A 23,366-nucleotide genomic window follows, 5' to 3' on the forward strand; every position below is an offset into this window, starting at 1 on the left:
GTTTCTGCCAATTTTTACCAAAAAGGACTTATTTTACGGCAAATGTCACTATGAACACTTTAAAGGAGACTAAATTCTTAACAAAGTATGTTAAAGTGAGAAGGCGATAAACACTACAAACAAACTATTCGGTTAATCGCCTTCACATCTTAACATACTTTGTTAAGAATTTAGTCTTCTTTAAAGTGTTCATAGTGACATTTGCCGTGAAATAAGTCCTTGTTGGTAAAAATTGGCAGAAACTAAAAAAAGTCAGAAAATTTAGAGGTTTTTCAAAAATTTGACAATGACCCGTCGGGTTTCCGAGGTCGAAAACTCGGATTTGCCATAACCATTTCATCACATAGAACATAAAAAAAAGAACAGAACTGCCGGATTTCATGCAAGGCGAAATGTACTATTTCAATGGATCACCGGCTCGAACCGAAAAGTTTATCGGAACTTACGTACGAAACATTTTATGGTCGGTAAATATTAACTTAACAAGTTAGATGCTTGTTGAGTAGGACATAGTTCGGTGTAGATTCTTAAGATTTCTAATGTCTACACTCTACAATGAGAATAGGCAGGGGCCTAGCTCGTGAGATGTACAGCCTAGATATATGTATGCAGGGGTGCTAAGCTAATAGTTTTACTGGCCGTACCTAGGCTAGTATAAATCTATCAGTCCTATAAACTTTTAATATCCAAGAGGATATGGATAGACAGAAGTCATTGACGTAGGAAATAGGTGGTCCAATCGTATCTGTTTCCGACCCAAATCTCAGAACTAAATCACTGGATAACTTGTAATCCAATTAAACCCCATTAGCGACACATTTCAACACGTTTAAACGCATGAAGTTTCTGTAATTTATCGAATTATTCTAGCTGATCCCTTTAAGAGGAAAGGGGACGGCCGTTTCTCTATACAAACGTAGTCCTAATTTTCCTCTCTGGATATTGACACTATGAAAACTATTTCCATTATAATTTGACGTATATTCACCATAGCTATGCCCCTACGTTTGACTTTTCTCGATTTTTTGATTAGGTATTGTTGAAATTATATAGGAGCGAAAAACTTTCATACAAATTTTAAAAAGCTCCTAACTATTGTAATAATTAAAAATTCTAAACCACGTATGGGCATAGATGTGGTTAATATACAATAAATTGTGTCAAAATATTTTCAATAATGTTAATATCCAGAGATTAAAGTGAGGACTACGTTTGTATGAAAAGGCGATTTCGCGCGGGTCCTGCACTTTCGTCTATTGGGACGAAAATGCCACATGCTCGTGTTCGGTCAACAATAACCCGACTAATTTGAGATGAGTAAAGCCATTAGATGCAAAGTACGAGTTAGAGACACATAGCAATAGCGGGCGTCAAGCTGACTGTTTGCACTCCCTACTAAACTTGCATCCTGCCCGAATCAGTTTAGTTCTTAAAACCGCTTCGAACACAGGCAGATGTTACCTGAGCCTGCCACATAATCCTAAATTATAGCATTAAACATTAGATACCTATTTGCGACCTACCCTACCTGACCTTATATTCTAGCCCAGAACAGAAACTAGGCTAAAATGAGATTAGACCAATTTCCGCTATCAAAGGATATTCCATTATACCTAAGCTCCGAGAAACTCGAAGATTTCAACTCACATCCTCCGTTCCGGTTTGAATAATGTACGCCTGAACCAATCGGATGATTTTGTTAATTAGAAAACTATTTAATATTAACAAATCAACAAACCACCTGCTATTAATGCTCACCAATGTTCTCGGAAATATGGCGTATGGCACGTGTGTACCTACGCTCGTATAATAATTCATAAGATAGTTATCACGGCCTAAAAGCACTTTAGCTGGATTGCCAATTCCGTTCACCAGCGTGATGAATTTGCATGATGACGTCATAACCGATTGGGGTTCTTCAAAAAAAGGAGTGTACAGGTTTTTAAAGGGTCGGCAACGCGCGTGTAATATCTCCGGTGTTGCAGGCGTCCATAGGCTACGGTAACTGCTTACCATCAGGCGAGCCGTATGCTTGATTGCCACCGACGTGGTATAAAAAAAAAACCATTTTCGAATCTACGTAATGCCCAACGCATCGATGTTAGGATAGCGCATATTAAAATAGTCATTTAGTATTCTATTATTTATTGTAATTGGTTTGGTAATATTGCATTATTCAATCCAATTAGTCGCCGCAGAAATAAAAATTCAAGGAACAAAAGCGAATTATAATTAATGTTGATGGCATTTTATTGATGTCTCGCAATATCACGCCGTTTTAGACGCATCAATATTTCTTTACAATTTTTATTTCTCATGCTCTGAAAGTGGCTTATTGTTTATATATCATGAAGCAGGTTGAAAGTGATACGTATAGACACGATTATAAAAATTATGTGTTTGAGAGAGACTTTACTAATACGATAGTATCTACTCCAAAAGTGTCGTCACAGTCAAGTTTAAATGTTTTCAGACTTCTGCCCGTGTCCGTGGGTGGGTCACTTTGGGTCACTTTTTTTCACCTAGTACTTAGTAGACTTGAAAGGACTCGGGATTCTGAGTGGGAAAAACCTAAAATTTCACGGATCCCTAACAATTAACTCATGAACTTAACGAAAAAAAAAAACTTCGTTTTTTTGGAACCCTATGAGGGATTTGGATTATACCAGATAAACAGAATTCTCGGGATATGTTGTCAATAGTGAACTTATTAAGCATAATTTTTTTCAATTGCGTAGTTCTTATACTTTAGATTTTATTCATATCTTTCTAAAAAACCCCGATTTCGTCACTGACTCACTCACTCACTCACTGATGATCATTAAAACCTTCTACTTCCTAAAGTCCTAGGAAGCTGAAATTTGGTACGTGAGAGTCTTATTACACAAACAAAAAAAATGAAAAGACATTTTTTGCCCCTAAGGGGGTGAAAAGGGGAGTGGAATTTTGTATGGGGAATCAATAACCGCTGAACCGATTTAGTTTAGATTTGATATGTAGATAGTTTTTGTTATGGGGAAAGTACAGAATAGTTTTCAACCTCAAAATCACCCCGTAAGGTTGAAAAGGGGGTGGAAAAGGGCGTTAGGGTGGAAAAGGGGGTTGAAGTTTGTATGGGGAATCAGTAAAAAGCAGATTGTGTCAAAGATGCCCCTAGATACGTATTTCAGGATTTTTAGTAGTAAATCATCCCCGACCCTTTAAATTAGGAGATGGAAGATTGTCATAAGCAACTTACAAAATGAAGTAAAATCCCTCCAAAAACATTTTCATGTAAAATGTTGCCAAGACGCAACCATAAGGCTCGCATTGTTAAAAAGTTATCAGATCTCTTTAGAGCCAAGCGTACGTTACCCTACAACAACTATTATCGTATAATGAAAAATAATGAATAGTGAATAAATTTTTCACCTTCGCCCATGTGAGGGTAGCGAAACGGCCAAGTCACATACTTTGACTAAGGTGTAGAGTTTGTGAAGTTAGGGCTTGTAGAGTTAGAAGCTTGGCTCTACAAGAGATCTAATAACTTTTTGACAGTGCGAGCCTTATGGTTTCGTCTTGGCAACATTTTACATGAAAAATTTTTTGGTAGGATTACTACTTACTTCTTCTTTCTGTATTTACAAGTAAGTAACTTAAAATGTCTAATCGTTTTAGTAACGTTCTTAGGCATTTCCCTTCACTTAATAAACGCAAATCTTATCGCCGGCCGCCCGAATCTTTGCCACGGATTAACGCAAAGTCTACGCGCCAAAGCGGGTCCTAAATCTGCCCATTTGTATTCTATGTTCCGAGTATCCCGGGGGTATTGAAGTTTCACAAGTTTCTAGAGGGCCAATTAATGAGCCGATTAAACTAAATTAGGTTTGAAGCGCGAACGGCCTGTTTGGACGGCTGAGCCATATTAGTTGTATGTGCTCTGTTAACATATTGTTGGGCTGAGGGTTTCGAGGGCGCTTGAGGACGGGAAAGAATGGGTGCGGTCGGTTTAAGAGTTTATTTCGTAAAGAATATAAGCAGATTTGTTTAAAAATTAAGGTACCCAAATTACTGGAATTAGTAATTTGACGCAGACGAAGTCGCGGGCAAAAGCTAGTTATAAATAATTGAATGCGCCTGTAAATAAACAACTGCCTAAAGTATCGGGCATGTGTGTGTACATAAACCGGCATTCATATTATTATATACTAGCTTTTGCCCGCGACTCCGTCTGCGTGGAATTAGTAATTTAGGTACCTTAATTCTTAAACAAATCTGCTTTTTAATCCATCCTTTTTTCACCCTCAAATTGGTCCACACTATACATTTCCACCCCATATTTTACACCCTTAAGGGATGATTTCGGGGATAAAAGTTATTCTATATCCTTTCCCACAGCTCAAACTATCCCCATACCAAGCTTCATCTAAATCGGTTGAGCGGTTATTGATTCCCCATACAAATTTCCACCCCCCTTTTCACGCCCTTGAAGGGTGAGTTCTGGGATAAAAAGTATCTTATGTCCTTCCCCGGGACTCAAACTATCTGGATACCAAATTTCAACTAAATCGGTTCAGCGGTTTAAGCGTGAAGAAGTAACACACAGACAGACAGACAGACAGACAGACAGACATTTATAATATTAGTATGGATTTGCCACTTTTGTTAGACAAATCAGAACAAACAGTAATGGCCCGTGTAATGTGAACACAACGCTGGCTTGAGATTAGCATGCCATTCATTCATTTAAACGCACTTTATGTTCACATTTATGGCCGCTTTGTCTAAATCTTGTCATAAAAGCATTTTGCTCGTGCACTGAATCCATTTGATATTTAACTAGAAAACCTTTTTTGTTTGTTTATGACATTATCTTGATAGGATATGAAGTATGGAATAGATTGAGATACAGTAGGTCCAAATAACTGACAAAGTAAATTCTAAAAGAATAGCCACGTTTTATCTAGTCATTCAATTTTTTTCACTGTAATTTTGATTGAAAGAATCATATATGTAATATAAAAAAACTTCGAAAAACGAAATCACCTCGTTAAAGTCACCTTGTCCTACAAATAGTAGCAGAAAGTTCCTTTCAGTGACTTCCCACTCGTAAGAAAGGATTATAATAATATAAGAAAATCGAAGGTCTATATTGCCTATACTCGAAAAGCAACGGCCGGGTACAACATAAAATAACATTCATTTTATAGTTCCTATTTTGGCAGCCGTACAAGATATTGTTACGTGAAAGAATGTGCCAAGTTGAAAGCTAAACTTGGAACTTGGCCATAAAAACGAAATAGTACTCAGGTTAACAAAACTACTCTTCAGTAATATTTATTTGGGGCTTCGTAATACGTACCTATTCAATCATGCAAATTGAAACCTTGACCAGCCTTGGAACTATTGAAACGTAACGTTAATAAAGCTAATATAGGTAAGATTCGGTTTGTGACTGCACCAACGTTACTGCTGCAGCGTTAAGCAAATTTTACAGCGTGTTAAAGTTACTCACGTGACATATTTCGGATAGCCTAGGTCTCCATTTTCAAGCTCTAACAGTGCGTGAGTAGCATCCACGATGGCGGCATAATGTAAAGTATGTCCCTACGACAGTTTAAATTACATTGCTGCATCGTTGTTGCCGACTGCATTGTTGCAGGAAATATCACCTATCCACAACATCGACATTAATTTGTCATTTTTTGCAGCAGCAGAAACGCAGCTGAACAGTAAAGCAGGTTTGAATCCGAAATATCCGAATTTAACTTTTAAAAACAAGTATGTGGCGCATGTGCTTGTATGTTCAATTTCAATTTATTTAATATTAAAAAAAAAATATGTATATTGGTACAACGTATAAGGCGGAGTGAGTTACATATTATTATGTATGTCTTTGCCAAAACTTTTTATTTCGTTATTGTTTAATTTAATTTACATATATTTGAGTGTCAGTCGTTTAGATGCATTAATTATTATTTTGTTACTATAGTCAGTCTACTTTAGGTTTATAAAATCGTACCAAAATTAATAAAGAAGCACGTACATTAATTTCCGATTAAATTGAATAAACACCTATGTGTATACTTGAAATATCGAGTCTCAAAATGATATAAATAAATAAATATTATAGGACATTCTTACACAGATTGACTTAGTCCCACGGTAAGCCCAAGGAGGCTTGTGTTATGGGTAGGTACTCAGACAACGATATATATAATACATAAATACTTAAAGAAATAGAAAATACCAATGATTCAGGAATAAATATGTGGACTGGATATACTTACCTAGAAGCAAAAAAGGTATTTTTAATTGGTTACCCTTTACCAAAATAATGTGTAAATCATATAAGTATTTATCGCATACCAAATGCCAATTTTGATATATAGTGTGTAAATCCAGTACGGGCAATAATTAAATCAGGTATATAATTTATCCGTGTAATCATTAATTAGGAAGTTTTTTTAAGTTACGCTTAATTAAGACCCTGTAAAAAATTTTGAAAATTTACCGAGCAGCAATATATGTACTCACATTACGAAACATGACATGACATTACGAGATACGAGCTTTTTATAGTAACTGCCAACAAGCATTGACAAATCTCGTATCTCGTAACTTGTGTGTTGCCTTACATTGCGTTTCTAAGCAAAATGTATCTCAACATACTTCTTAGGTCTTATGCTAACCACCGTTTAAACATTCACCCGTATTGTATTTACTCACTGTATTATTAGTTAGAGATATAAAAAAAAATTTTTTATTTGATTCATATTACAAGCTAACCAAAACTTATTACCTGCAGATTAACGTAGGGAGCATCAGCCATAACAGTCGGTACAATGAAGCCTCCCTCGCCCGTCGACATGTCGATGTCTTGGCTGTAGATATCAGTCTTGTCATCGTACAACTTTACTCGAACGCGCACCTTTTTCTCCGTACTCATTGCTTCTACCTGCAACAGACAAATATTTTAAATTCACTATTAGATATTTGCTTGAGTAATTTATTACACAAGATGGAAAGATGAGGCACTATTATAGAATTTTCTGTAAGCGTGCACGGCTGCAGTAAAGTATTGTGACTCAATTCGCGTGGTTAACCGTGGGATGAGATAATAGTTAAAACTGAATTTTAATTTCGAATTGGTTCTCGCTGAATGCAGGTTTCTACTTCCGAAACGAAGCAAATTGCGATCTTGTGCAATTTAGGCACTTGTGAAACTGTGTCGGCAAGTCAGATCTTAATTAAGTCATTAGGTTAAGTCAACCCGCCTGGCTCTCGCCCAAAACCAGCGGCGGCGACAGATTCCGATATAAAATACAGCGGTAATTAACTTATCTTGAAAGCGAGATTTACTTTATACTTTGACAATTTGATTAAAGTTCTTGTCTTCGTGCACGTGATCGGCTAAAATATTTTTCTGCTCCTGTATTTGTAATTGATATTTTATAATCTTTAAAGCACAAAGTTAGTTTTTAATTCAATCGAAAATCCTTAGTCAGATAAATAAATTGAAACACTTTTTCATTGAAGTAACACCATGGACGTCATCAAAATAAATTATTTATGAGAAATATTGCACAGAGATTAAGTGCTGATAGTAAGTAAAGTAAGTACGAGTAACCGTTTGAGATGGTGCCTACTAGTTACGTTATCTACCCAGTCCATCGCTATGCAATCGTTGCAACTCGCCTTTTATTTTCGTCTCTGAATCAATCACTCAATATTGTCATTCACGGGCTGACTTGTAAAACCGCAGTAACACAAATTCAAAATGGAAGAGCGATATAATGCGGGCGTAGAAAAAATCACGTCGATATAAAAGCTCTTCGTTAGACCTTAGTAATTTATTACATTGTACGGCTGCCAAGACGTGGGAAAGAATGATGTGGTACGAGCTAGGGGAATATAGATTATACTCACAGAAATATAATTGTTTTACTACGTGATCTTCTTAGGTTAAGGAGGGAATTTTAAAAAGCATGACCAAATGTAATTAAACTAAAGAACATTTTTTTAATTCGAACAGAACTGGCCACCACATTTAATATCAATCACTAAGGCAAATTGGCAAAAGGCGGATCAAATGAAACGTATTCAAAGAATGACGTATAATATTTATACGAGTCACTTCCTTAATATTTACCTACTTACATCTACATATAAAGATAGCTACCATTAAGCTTTAACACAAAAATACGTTTCAGTCACTCTTTGCCTCCAGGCAAAAGCTGGCAAGTTTTATGACCGCCTATTCTGCTGGTAACTATGGGTAATCATTATAAAATAAACAGTCAATTCTTGCAGATAAATATTTAATCGTAGAAACAACAATTTGGGTTACATACATATATTCTTGCAGTAATACAAAATTTGGAGGTCACACTATACTTATATGTCGCTAATCTGCATCTATTGTCGATAATCTGGGTAAAAATTATCTTTCAGCTGTCATTAATGTCGTACATCTGAATTGCAAACATCTATTATCTTCTATAATAATAAATTTAAGAGTCGGACTCGCGTTCCAAGGGTTCCGTATATTACACAATTTAAACAGTGTATTTTTCATGTGAAACGAGAGTGTGAAATGTATTTAAAAAACCCGTAGGGGTCGGAACAAAAACTAAGTAATTAAGTCCGACTCACGCTTGACTGCAATTTCTAATAGGTTTTCCTGTAATCTATAAGTAAAGATCTATTTTGTTTATTTTTTTCAGTTTTATACCCAGTAGTTTCGGAGATAAAGGGGGGGGGGGAATGGTCATTTTTTGTCTATTTTCTTGAATAACTTCTAAATTGTTTATCCAAAAGTTGTAAAAAATATATATTTGAGATTCTCACAATGAGCTCTTTCATTTGATATATAACACGATATAGTTTGAAATTTTTTATTTTTAAATTTTCTCATTTACTCCCCAAAAGTGGCCCCCATGTTTAAAACTTATTTGTTTGCGTTACATGTCCGTCTTTGGGTCATAAACTTACATATGTATACCAAATTTCAACTTAATTGGCCCAGTAGTTTCGGAGCAATTAGGCTGTGACAGACGGACAGACAGACAGACGCACGAGTGATCCTATAAGGGTTCCGTTTTTTCCTTTTTAGGTACGGAACCCTAAAAAATACTTCCGTTTAACGTCTAATTAATTGTTTAACTTGCATTCTAACCTAACGATCCCAATTAACGAATGGAAAATAAGAACTTAAAAAAAAAACAAGTTTATTTTTGAGAATCAGCGAATTCAGGCTGGTAATCTAATAGTTCTCAAATTTCTTTTTAAAGAAATAAAATGCAAAAGTGTTGAAAACATATCAACACTAACATCAACGGGAGTTCTCGAATAAAGAGGTACTCTCAAAAGTTTCACCGAACGAAGCCGAGGCTAACGAGTCGACATTTGTTATCATTTGTTCTATACATCAACACTAGGGTTGTACATATTATGACGTATTCGTCAAAGTAGGAATGAAAGGAATCGGTGAATAAGTCTTAAGTAACTATGTAGGTATTTGCTGAATACATATTTGTTGGAGTTGATATCGGAGAAAGTCGCTCACAGAAATATAAAACAGCAACAAGCAGCGTTAATTTGACAAAAATAAAAACTAAGAAAATGTTTTTTGATCAATATAATTATAAAAGCGATCCTTTAAAGACTGATGAAAATTGTTAATTGAAGATGAAAAACGCGTTATTGCTACCTTCCTACCTTCCTTGGGAAACAGTGTACATAGTAATCATTAGGTAAATTAGAATAAAGCACAAGCACAAGAAAATAAAATAAAACAAAATCTAATTCCGATACATGTTTTGCTCCCAAGTCCACCATTTATACAACTCTTTCAAGGCAACGTTTCTTTGCTAAGTGCTACACTACATTTCGTAGCTAAGTTGACTTTACCAGGATGCTTATTCTGATTGTAATAACAGGTTATGAATTTGATCTGGATTTGTTATGAATTGTTGATCTCTTGGTGTATAGATCTGGTTGAAGAAATGCCACTATTGACAGCTAACAGATCATATCCACAACAGATCCAGATCAAATTTAATACCTGTTATTACAATGATCGGTCAGGTGTCATAAGTGACATTTCTGGTTGTAGAAAATGAGATCAAAATCATAACCTGTTATTGCAATCAGATTAAGCCTCCAGATCGTCGCATGAATTGCGTTCTCCATACTTGAAGTCGCGCAAGATGTATGGAGTATGCTCTAGCAGGTCAGGAGACTTATTCGGATTGCAAATCTGTTATGGTTTCTGTATTGATACCTATGCTATGCCATCTTGCTCGCACTGATCACGCAAGTTTAGATTTTAAACTTATGTTTGGCGTCCGTGAGTGTGTAACGGAGAATAGCATAAAGCTAAAGGGCTAAATTAAGGATTTACGCAGCAAGTGCCTTGTACCTCGTGTCTCTAAAGAGGAAAAGGAAACCTAATTAACTTGAAATGCCGTAATATTAAAACCGACCAAGTGCGAGTCGGACTCGCGCACGAAGGGTTCCGTACCATTACGCAAAAAACGGCAAAAAAATTACGTTTGCGGTATGGGAGCCCCATTTAAATATTTATTTTACTTTGTCTTTAGTATTTGCTGTTATAGCGGCAACAGAAACATATCATCTGTGAACATTTCAACTGTCTAGCTATCACGGTTCATGAGATACAGCCTGGTGACAGACGGACAGACAGACGGACGGACAGCGGAGTCTAATAGGGTCTAATAGGGTAGGTAGGGAGAGAAATAGGGTCCCGTTTTTACCCTTTGGGTACGGAATCCTAATCATTATCAAAAACGTTGATAAATATAAATTATAAAAATATTAAATACCTATTATAATTAGCATTTTCATTGTAAACTCCGTTATTTATTATTTATTAATATATAGCCTTTGAATTCAAATAAATTAAGAAAAACAAACCCAAATATGATCAATATTCATATTTCACTTCACGATGAAAGCACCCTGCACAAGCAAAAATTGTATTCCTTTAATGTAAGCGTCTCAATACACCGCTTGTTTTTATTGCAAAGATTAATTCATCAGCGCCGAACATTTGTAATTCAAATGAGGGCGAAGGGTCGCCGGCATTCGTCGAGAATGCTTTCCGCTTATCTTTTGATTACAATTTTAACGAAAAAACACCCTTAGGGATAAACAATTTTATTTGATTAAATTTAAATCTGAATGTTCATGTTTTATTTACACATTTGGTCAAGTGTTAGCGCAAGTGAGCGTACACTAACGTTTAACCTTCTTCCATATGTCATATTTACGTATTATTTTATCGTTTGATATTATGTTATTATATGTTTGCTGGGCGCGTAGCCAACGTGCCAATCGTTTCCGCTACGTAGCGTATCGTAGTCATCTCTCTCTATAACTCTTCCCCACTAGTGCGACAGTGAGAGTTGCGTTTCGTTCGCTACGGAGCGTTAACGATTGCACGTTGGCTACGCACCCTGGGCTTTTTAAACGCAATATTAATAACAATAATTTATGTTACTCCGCGCGTAAGCATGTAACTATATATTTATGTAACACTCGGATTATTGTTTTAGTTGTACTTTAAAAACTCACTTTTTCAACTTTGGCGCGTCCGCAATTTGGTACCGCGCTTGTAGTAGGGTAAATAAATATTTAGTATGCACTCGTCTCGTCGATAATCAGAGTGCCATCTATGCGCTGGTGACGAGATGTATTCGTGGCGCCAACCCGATTCTAAGCGTGTAAATAGGGAGGCTTTAAGGCAAGAACATCTTACACCAACAAAGCGTTATCGAAACGGTAACGAGACAAAGCGATAGATTACCGGTGCTAATAAGCATCCATTGCGGTGTGGCATCTTATTAAAGAATTTTAAACAACTTGATGAGGAGGAGAATAAGGCAACATTGGCGCGAAATTGATAAAATTGTTTTAAGCCCTAACACCTCAATCAGGAAAAGCACGCTGACATGGCCAACACAAATGTATGGCAATCGGCGTCATCGTCGAGCGTGCACGGCTGCTTTACTGTATCTGTTTATACCCTCGATCAAATGAGTGACGAAACGTCATAATCGCGGCAGTATTGCGGTGGCGAACGTCACACATTTTATCAACGAAATTGACATCAACGCCGCCGCAGTAATGTCGCAACAGTACTGCAGTTAACATTCGAATGTTACCTTTATGAATCGTGCTTTCCGTGGCCCTCGGGTAATTTATTTATTTATTTAAAATTTAAATCAGGCATCAAGTCCAAGCAAGGCACAATACTTACAGACTAACATATATTTATTATGCATTTATAAACTTGGAACTAAACACTATTTAAATAGGCGACCAAACGTACTGAAGGCCGCGCCGCGGCTGCATTTGCGGGACGTGACGATGACAGACAACGCTACGCGCTGATAGAGATTGATACCCCGGCAAGCCACATGCAGTAATATTCGGTAGAAACAGCCAGAAAATTGGTAGATATTAACAGTCGATACGATTGTTTTCAAAGTAAATATTGAACATAGTCTTTTTTTTTTCATTCTGAAAACATTTTATTTTTAAGGAATTGCCGTAATTTCCTTTGAAATAAATTGTTCTTTAAACTTGTTTTCTTTTTACATATATATATATATATATATATATATATATATATATATATATAATCTCTATTTCTCTTTGTTGTAAAATTAGTTCTTTGAATACGTTATTGGTTGCCTGTTGAATTAGGATGATGATGATAATGACTGATAAAAGCTGCCCTATGTCCCCGGATCTCAAACGATGTCCGTACCAAATTTTATTTAAATCAGTTCAGCGGTGTACTTGAGCGTGAAGAGGTAACAGACAGACAGAGTTACCTTCGCTTTTATAATACTAGGAAGGATTTTGTTGAAAGTACTGAACCGCTATAATAATTCTGCAACAAACTTTTATACTAAACCCGTTTGGCGCTACATAAACGACACATCGGTGTGCCAGTTTTTTCGACAGCGTTTTTTTTTGCAATGTGTGTTTTATGTATAGTGTGTATATACAGTTGATAATGAATTATATATAAGTATATAAACGTAGCGTGCACAGTTCTCCTGTCCAGCCTTATCCCCGGATCAAGACAATCGATACAAGCCGTGCCAGTAAAGCGAGTGAGTGTCGTTGCACTTAACATTATTTTCTCGTCGCTTCTACTTACCTTACCAAAGATTACGAGGTAGCTAAGCAGTGAGCGAGGTCAAAGTGTACCTTTGTGACCATTTTTTGTAAAACTTGCAGTAGCGGTACGTTGTGAGATGAAATCGCTTACAGAATAGTTCACATCCGTGGCTTCCATGCTCAACACATACTTACCCCAAAAGTCATGCATGTCTTCATTGACAAGAGGTTAGTGAATCAAAGACATTACGGACATACGATTTCCACAGCATATTTACGGTTACTACAGAAAACTACAAATGGGTAAGCATTGTGTCTTGACGGTATTTATAAGATGTTAACACAGCGAATATTCATATTTAAGCATATTACTAGGCGGTTAGCAAAGAGCATAAAACCTTTTTATTTGCAAGCATCTACATAATGTTGGATGTGGATACTGCTAACAATAAAATACTCTATCGTGGTACAAAAAAGTGTGCAATTTATTTCCAGTAATTATCACCATTACGAAACTTACTCTCCCAACAAACGGCAGGCCGGGCTTGTACCTCCTCCGCATGCTGTCCGCGAACCGCAGCTCGACGTAGTGCTGTTCACCGGCCGGTGCGGCCGGAGCCGAGCTCCCGGCACCCGCGCCGACCGTCAGCTCGACGCGCGCGGTGCTACCGCCGCAGCGCGCCTCGATCCGCCACGTACCGGCGCGTGCGCCGCTCGCGATTGCCGCGCTGAACTTGCGAACACCTGCAGTCAAATTAAAAGTTTCACGCGACAGTTATATTTTTCCTGGTTTCGGTGGCTGCAATTGGGAAATCATGGAACTATTTGGGCTGTCGAAATCTATAAGTTGTAACTTAAAATAATAATTACAATCGAAAAATACGAGTACCTACTTAATTACACTTGTTTCAGTTCCAAGAAGGTATTATGATATCTGATATTATTATTATGAAAATACTAGCGACTCGCCCCGGCTTCGCACGGGTAGTAAAGCGTAACATTTTATATGCCTATTTTTTTCCAATTCCGAATTCGAATTTTAGAATGTTTAATTTTACCATAATTATTATGTTGTACAAGTATCTACCAGTCACAAAACAAAAATGCGACCTCAAACTTTAACTTTGAAATGTTTTTTACTACGTGATAAAACATTGTGAGGAAACCGGACTAATCCCAATAAGGCCTAGTTTACCCTCTGGGTTGAAAGGTCAGATGGCAGTCGCTTACGGAAAACTAGTGCCTACGACAATTCTTGGGATTAGTTGCCAAGCGGACCCCAGGCTCCCATGAGCCGTGGCAAAATGCCGCCGGGACAACGCGAGGAAGATGATGATGAGGGAAACGCGTTTTAAGCCGGAACCCCACTGTTGCGCAGTTGCGCACGGTCAAGGCACCCATGTAATAAAAGATTTCCGACATCATTAACAAACATCATCATATTTTAACAAATTTAAACAAAACCTTAACAAATTATACACCTAAACCTTCCCCAAGAATCAATCGATAGGTGAAAGCCGCATTAAAATCCATTTAGTAGTTTTTGAGTTTACCACACACATACATACCTACACAAACATACAGACGAGGCGGGGGATTTTGTTTTATAAGGAGTAGTGATTCATATTCAAATCTTCATCCATATTTCAAATATATGTGTCCCATTGTTTATTTATTTTTGACCTCGTGACAGAAGTATGCTGATACGCTTAGTTGACATTTTATTGAAAAAATATGGTTGTCTGTAAAGTCGGTTTACGGACGATAATTTTGCGTGATAACGTCATAAGAAAACATTGATGAAAAATTGTATACAACGTGGCCGTAACGTTACCATAGACATCTGTCCACAACGTTACCATGGAGATCTGCCCACAACGTGACAATTTTTCTTGCATGCTACCATGATGCTACCGTCAAAATGATTATGGGTTGACAGATTTTTGCTAAAGAGCATCCAGAAGTGGATCGACTTTCTGAAGGGTGAATTGTAAAAAAAAACTATGAAGATATACCTGTGATTAGTCTTAAGTAAAATTATTCAATTGTGTTACAAAAATTTACCATGTGAATTGTATTGTATTGCATTTACTGTATTTAATTCATGAACATATTATAAGTTTATTGTATACTGTAACACAATGGAATCAATTAATTTAGACAAATTACAGGTCTTTAATTACGTACAATTTTTCTGCACTACATCCTAAAATAAATCTTTTTTATCAGTTCAAGCAGTCTTGAATACTAAGTTTCATAAATTGCCCTTACTTAATGAATGAATGATTGAATATATTTATTTCAGACACCAGATATATTTATTTTATTACGAAATGAAAGAGGAAAGTAACTTTTAACATTACAAAGGTCCCGGGTAAAGAGGAGTAAGGGTTGGGGTACAGGAGTAGGGGGGCCATTCTTAGAAAATTTCAGTCTTTTTTTTCGAACATAACACCATCTTTTTATTACTTCATTATGGAATAAATATTAAAATAAGTATCTTTTGTTATGTATCATTTTTCTCTAAGATCAACCATTATGGAGATAGAAGGGGTAGTAATCGTCAATTTTTAAAGGCGTTAGGAACCTAGTAAACTTAAGTAACCGAGGCAAGATAGGTGCGACGACGAGCGAAGCGAGGAGGAGTGTGTTAGGTTGACTGCGATCAAACAGCGCAGACATGTTATTGTACCTACTATTGTCAGTTACAACCTCGCCTATCTCCATAATTATTGATCCTAGAGAAAAATGTTACATGACAAAATATACTTAATTTGACATTTCTTACACTACAAATTAATAAAAACGTGTTATGTTGCCAAAAAAAAATGACACTGAAATTTTCCAAGTCCCAAGAGTCCGCACCCCCTTTGCTATTCTCTAACCGGAGTAAGTATGGTTCATTAGCGAATCTGAATATGAATGGGAATTTACAGACTACTTTCTACATGGGTTGAGTGGACATTATAAACCATTAATATTTTGCCGGCGGCTCTGTGAACTATTATAGTATTAATATTTCTTAATTGTTTTACTAGATTAATGTATTTAGGAAAATTTTATATATTCCCTGATGAATACTTAAAGATAACAATTATGACCATTAAGTGTTATGTATGTGAAACATTTTTAAATAAAAAACTTTAATAATGAATATTCAAAACACACACGTATTAAAATAATTCTTTGTGGGCATAACTGTCATGAGTCATGAATGGATCGATATATGTCATACTATTAATCGATTATCGTCTTTAATATCTCAAGTTTCTTTTTCTTCAAATTGTCGTCTATTTTATAGGTATACACCGAATTTTTTTAATTTATGCAAATCTTGCTCTAACGATTACTTAGTATCATTTGTCAGATACCACTTTGTTACTATAGCCGTCAATCGGGAACAAGAAACTTTATGACTAAAAATTTGCCGGAATCTCTAGGAATTTATTAGGTATTCAACTAAAATGTAGAAAAAGAGTTGAACAATTTCACTCCAAGTTGAAGACGATCGATGTTTAAAACAAATGAAAACTCAAACACTGAGTGGCCAACTAGCGCAGTCGAATAAAAGCTCTATCATAAAAGTGGGTCAACATTCAGCAGTTTAGTTCATAGTCAACAATAACATAAGTAGTTATCAAGGGCCACTCGAGTGCGACTGAACCTCGCCTTACAATATTACTATTGTAGTGTCTTTAAATATACTCGAACAAAATATACGACCTCCTGTTATTTCTCAAGCCTGACCTTTTCTCGGATTTCCCTTTACTATTCAATTTATTTTATTCTCTATTGTCATAAAGCTATAAATAAAGTTATTGGCATAATACGAGTATATTTTGTGCCTCGGAATATTTTTAAATAACCTCTATTCTTAGGGTACCGTAGACCGTAGCCATGTAGTTTACTTACTTTAGAAGAAGAATTTTATAAAAAAAATATATTTAGGAGGGAGGGGCTAGGGCTTAAACCATACCCGTAACTAAAAGTGAACTTTTTTCTCTAAAAAATATTTAAAACTAGCTGTGCCCGCGGCTTCGCCTGCGTGGAATTCGGTCTGTGTCAGTAAGCGGCTAATTCACCCCTAATTTATTTTCCTCTCCCCTGGAGGCGGAACTTTAAGTAAAGTTAACAGATGGATACGCTAGAGGACTGTAGTCCAGATAAAATATTTTACAATTAGGTACCACTAAATAAAACTACACTCCAAAATCAATATTTTTGTTTGCCCTTATTAAAAAATTTGACTTGATTTAAACGACATAGAGTAGTAGGTGTATATCGAACGATACAGTACCATTCTTGTATTTTTACGTACTTGACTGTACCGATACAAATCATGTCCATGGCAAATATCATCCAAATCGGTCCTCCAGTCAAATCAGTCTAAGCATGACGCAGGCGGCGCGCAGCGTCTGCCCTTACGACTTGTTGATGGTCATGGCGAAGCAGACGCTCACGGGGACCTGTAGGCGCTTGAAGCGGAACGGGAAGTTGCTCGGGATGAGGGGGATGCGCGGAATGAACACGGCTTCTCCGGCGCCACACTCCGTCAGGATCTGCGCCTACATATGTATTGCGTACGATGTCTTTGGGATCACAATAGAGACTCGCGCTGGCTTGCCGTTTCAGCCGAAAGCACTGTGGCCGAAAGCGAAGCGACCTGCCTGGCTAGAGCGCCATTGAGTCTCTCACCGTGGTCTTTCTCAGACTCCTGAGATCGTGCCCCTTGTAGCCTCAATGCGTTGCGAGACTTTCGCGAAAGATTCGTTTTTTTTCTGGAAGGCATGGTAACGCGTATAAGTCCCAAATCGTTTGACATTTTGGTATGTATCCTCCCGCATGATTGTCAATGTTAATTCGATGAGACTAAGAATGTCATGTGTCAGAAAAATATATTCTTTGTCCTAACTAGAATCTTAGAGTTTTATTCATGTTTATTTACGGATAATTCCCATACATTTCACATCCTCCACCCTTAGCTGAAGAACCGGGAGCCATAAATAAAGATATTTAACTAAAATCAATACATTGCAATTCCACTTAAGTTGTACATAAATAACAACAATCGTAAACATAAATTAAACTTTATAATTAATAACTTTTCGGGGTCTCAGAACTCTCCCCTAAGCCTTCAACCTCAACTGCAGGTGGTGGCAATTCTGTTGCTTCCACCGTCACTGGAGGTGTGGGCTCTCCGACTTCTGCCAGCGGTACTTCCCTCATGTGAAATGTATGGGAATTATCCGTAAATAAACATGAATAAAACTCTAAGATTCTAGTTAGGACAAAGAATATATTTTTCTGACACATGGCATTCTTAGTCTCATCGAATCAACATAGACAATCATGCGGGAGGATACATACCACATTTACTCCGCAAACGACAGATTTTTTTAAGTACCCACCTTCGTGGCCATTATTAGGAGGAAAGGGCACGGCCGCTTCTCCATACAAACGCAGTCTCCATTTTCCTCTATTATTATGAAAATATTTTTAGGTACATAATTTGATGTATATTTACCATAGCTAAACGCTACGTTTTCTACGTTTGACTTTTATCGATTTTTTGATTATTGTAGAAATTAGGAGCGAAAAACAGATTCATGTAAATTCTTTAATGCTTCTATTTTTAATTATAAGTTGTTAATTAAATTAATTGTTGACGTAACTGGTGACCGAAGAGCTGGCGGCTTCCTCGCACAACGTATCAGCATTGCGATACAGCGAGGAAATGCCGGCAGCATCCTTGGTACAATGCCTCAAGGGCCTATTTTAGATTTAAGCTAGTTATTAATTTCGTTTACGTAGTACCACTGTATATATCTTGTATGTAAATAAAGCGTATAAAAAAGTAATTAAAAATTCCAAAAACACAAACGTACACGGGACATAGCTGTGGTTGATACACAACTAATTGTGTCAAAATATTTTGAATAATGTTAATATCAAGAGAGGAAAATGAGGACTACAGTTGTACGAAAAGGTGATTTCGCGCGGGTCCTCCACTTTCGTCTTAAGTGCTTAAAGGAGGCGATACGATATAATTACGATTAGGTATAATTCATGATGGAGAAAATAAAATGTGACATGTTGTGACAAGGGGGAGGGGGAGTCACAAACTTTGTGACGTCACATTAACTTATTTAAATTATTTTATTCGCTGTACAGTTAAATAACAAGTTTTTGAAACGATAATCGTTTTTAAACGTTTAATTTTCTTTCCTAATTTGTTTTGGGTTATAAAACTACTAACATTACTTTGACAAAAATATTTTGATAAAATATTAATAACACTTAATTCGATTTGCCGATTTCATTGAAAAAATGTGACGTCACACCAAGGGGGGTGGGGTTTGACCAAGTGTGACAAGGCGAGGGGAGGGGTCAAAAACCCTAGAAATTCGTGTGACGTAATTAATGGATGAACCCTTATGTTTAATGAATTTTACCTTCAATTCACACAGAGGAAGCTTGTATTTTAATCAAGGTTAGAATCAAGGACCATTAATTCTAACAGGAAGTTCCGTCCAGACAAAATTAGACGTTCCGTTGAGACGTAGAATATGACCTTGTTTGTCTAAGGTATAATCGGTATATATCTGGAGCGTGAAATAGAACCAAGAGTAAAATTATAACCCTGCAGGGGTGATGGTCGACTTTATAAATGATATGGTTGTATAAATGATGTTCGCAGTTTTTATTGATTTGACGTATTTTTCACTTTTGGCAGCGATAGTCGTTAAACGTTTACGGCATAATATGGTCATTGGATAATATGTCATTTTTCTACATTTCTAACTGAACCTTAGTTGATAAGTGGATAAGTTAAATGATATAAATGGCTCTAAAACCTCAAAACATGTCACGCTATCATTAGTCACGTATACGTTATCCTCGTGATCTTATATCGAGTTATATCACTTAATCAGATAATCGTCATTTTACGCATTTAAATGATTAATGATATGGCGACAAAAGTATCATATATAGCTATAGCTGGTTATAATTTTAAAAGTGTGTTAAGCTCTAAAAGACGCCAACTATCATAATCCCAACTTCTCCCTACTCATTCCTAAAGGTCCACAAAATTATGACGCCAAACACGTAAAGCAAGAAGTTCCGTAGCAGGCTATCATCGCGTTAGACGGGCGAGTCGCGTTAAGGTTTGATTAATTACTTTTGTGAACCCTCTCAAAAGTCACGGCTATAAATAATGGACGGCATGAACTTGGACAGTGGTTATCTCTTTTGGTCACATACCTTTGAGGCTGTGGAGCCTACGCTACGCGTCGCTAGTACCTAGTGAATGTAATTTTGAATTGAGTTGAAAAGAGCGGCTGTTTTTTGCGGACTTAGCGGTATATGTATTGTTGTATGTGCAATTCATTAGCAGCAGCATGCTTTGAACATCTGTTACCTACGTTCATAGTGTGTTGTGTGTTTAAAATAACATGTATCCAAATATTTACCTTCGGTTTTAATCAGGTATAACTATCAACTGTTTTGTATTAGTTTGACTATAAACTATTTAGAATACATACTATAATATATATACCCCCTTATTCATAAACCTGTACGAGCCTGATTTAGTTAATAGAAACTCAATAATAAATACTGACATTGAAAAAAGGCGAATAATATTTATAGCTAAAATTATTGCTTGACAGATGTTTTAGCTACGTAAGTCTTAAGGTGACTGTCCGTTTGTAACTGCCGCTGCACTGCAGTTGCGACGTTACGCGGTGCCGCATTACTGTAGCAGCACGACTGCGGCTGTTGCGGCGTGCAGTCGCGACAGCGTTCGTTGATGGCTTGTCAATGTCAAGTCATATAATGTCAGACGTACAAATAAAATACTAATTTACTTTTGTATTTTTACGTGAAGAAGCGAGTGACGATAATGCTACATGCTACATGAAAAAGAAGACCAGTTTGCCTTTCTACAATAGTCAGAGTCCGACGAAGGCAGCTACGCAATATTAATAAAAAATCTGATATTTAATGGTGATCCTTTATTCAGATAATTCAACATTGAATGAGACTTAATAATTGACGAAATACAATCAAATTACTCAAATAAAATTAATGCAGAGGAAAAATTATTCTTAACATTAAGGTAAGTTCACAATGTGAAATTTTCTTCCCCATCCTCTTGCCTAAATGCGTGACCACCGCACACAGCAATCCGACGGAAACGGGACTCATGGAGTTCGTGATATATACGGGGGGAGTGCGCACTTGATCCACCTGCATCACGTATAGGTACTCGGCCGTCAGAAAAGTGCGGCTGGATTTAGAAGTCTGTAATAAACGTCCCCTCAAAACCATGCCAGGTAGGCTCTTTTAGCAGGCCTTTTATTGATTTCTGCAAAGTGATTCGTGGGTTCTGGAGATGACGATGCGACACGTAAGAATAAAATTATCCAATGGTGGGCAGGCAGTCGTTCGGTGTTAGCAAAATATTACAGATTTATCTTTCTAAGTCCCATATTAAGCCAATTTTACTTTCCTTAGGTACCAAACAGTGAAGTATGATGAATAAAATAATTTATAATTTACACTTCATATTGTCCAGTTGCAGGTGTGAATGGGCGACGGCACTCTATGATATGACCGCACCATCCATATAAAACTTGACGGGCGAGACAAGAAATCCTTTATGAAGAAAGATATTTCCCTCGCCTTGGCCGATAGAAAGAACTTTTAATAAATTAATTTGAATAATAAATGGTTTCCTCGTGTTGGTGTGAAGAATTACGTGTTGCACTGTAACACAGTTTGTTTAACCCTCATGCCTTGAGACCTCCGCAACTGTCAATATTCTAAATTTTAAACCATTCGCTTCTCTCGTGGTTCAATTTTGTATCGTTTCGTATGTTTGGATATCAATATGTTACCATGAGGTATTAAATAACATCTTTGCCCCTTGTAATAAAAATAAATGATTGTTTCTTTTATTTAGCTCAGGAATGGCTTTGCAATGACAAAATGAGAAATTGTCACCATAAACGACATTATATAATATGATATATTACAATACAATTACAGTTGCCAGGAATATTCGGCAACTATTCGGTATTTGGCCACTTTGCCGGATATTCGGTATTCTATTTGCCTCTCTATCGCTCGTGCCCTGTCGAGCTTATAGCTATCCTCGCAAAACTACGAAAAAATAAAAGAACAGTTTATTTAATGAATCTATAAATAATATCGTCGTATTATTTGAATCCCTAAATCAATAATCTCAAAATACGCTAAATTTGTGAAAGCTGATTCCACAAATCTGCCTTAAGTTATATACCTTAGTTTTATTGGATGTATATAATGTACAAATTTCTAGAGAAGGCGGAGAATGTAAAGTTATAGCAAGAATAGTGCCTGGGCGTGGGCATAGATTTAATAATAAACTATACAATTATTTTCTGGATCAACAAGAGTAGAACCTAAATCAACTTCAACTGAATGCTACTAAACAAAGCCCTCAATGTCAACCTTACGTGCAGAACATGTTGAACATATAATGTATACACTTTTTTGGGAAACAGGTTTTTCGTAAATTAATAAAAAAGTAAAAAATAAGACATGTTTTATTTTTCACAACTCTTTATTAACTTTAGTTTTGTCCGCCATGACCGTGATATCAGCAGCTTGAGCCTTGAACTGCAACTTGTAGGTACCTGGAAATTAGAAATTATCTTTTCAGTTTCATGTTGTATTTTGAATATAACTATGTATTTTTGTATGTATATGATTTATTGCTAGCAAGATGGTTATAAGTTACATATATGTATGTCTGTTTGTTGAATTTAACTTCAAATCAGTAAAACGGAGCTAGTAGCGGACAAGCTGTGTTAAACGGTTTGTCTTTAGATATTCTGGCCACATCATCACAGAAAATAAATAGGTAATAGTGACCCGACCACCAAAATGGACTTTTAAATATTCGTAGTAAAATAATATTAATTTTATACTTACATCGACGTGATCCTCACAGCAATATTGTGTGTAACACTTGAAGTATTCCATTCCACATTTTCATGACAACACTGTCTTTCACGTAGGTCTTCGCGGACTATAATTTTTGTAAATCATTCCCACAAGTGGAAACATGGTTTTTGATATATTAAGCAATCAAAATCTACTGTTTAGGTATTAAAAATTATAAATCAAATCGTAAGAAACTAGCGGTTTAACTGAATTTTTATATTATGACAATTGATGACAATGAC

At 36.4% G+C, this 23,366-nt stretch overlaps 1 protein-coding gene across 1 annotated transcript in view; it reads right to left on the bottom strand.

The window, feature by feature from the left end:
- LOC134754424 (C3 and PZP-like alpha-2-macroglobulin domain-containing protein 8) overlaps positions 1-23,366 on the bottom strand; it is a 158,882-nt gene that overhangs the window by 76,026 nt on the left and 59,490 nt on the right. Inside the window, exons 5-6 of the mRNA XM_063690751.1 lie at positions 13,655-13,878; positions 6,782-6,937 (exon numbers count right to left, since the gene is read on the bottom strand). Of these exons, the coding sequence (XP_063546821.1) occupies positions 6,782-6,937; positions 13,655-13,878 (380 nt within the window). The remainder of the gene's footprint in view (positions 1-6,781; positions 6,938-13,654; positions 13,879-23,366) is intronic.

This window comes from Cydia strobilella, chromosome 2, assembly GCF_947568885.1.
Source record: "Cydia strobilella chromosome 2, ilCydStro3.1, whole genome shotgun sequence".
NCBI lineage: Eukaryota > Metazoa > Arthropoda > Insecta > Lepidoptera > Tortricidae > Cydia > Cydia strobilella.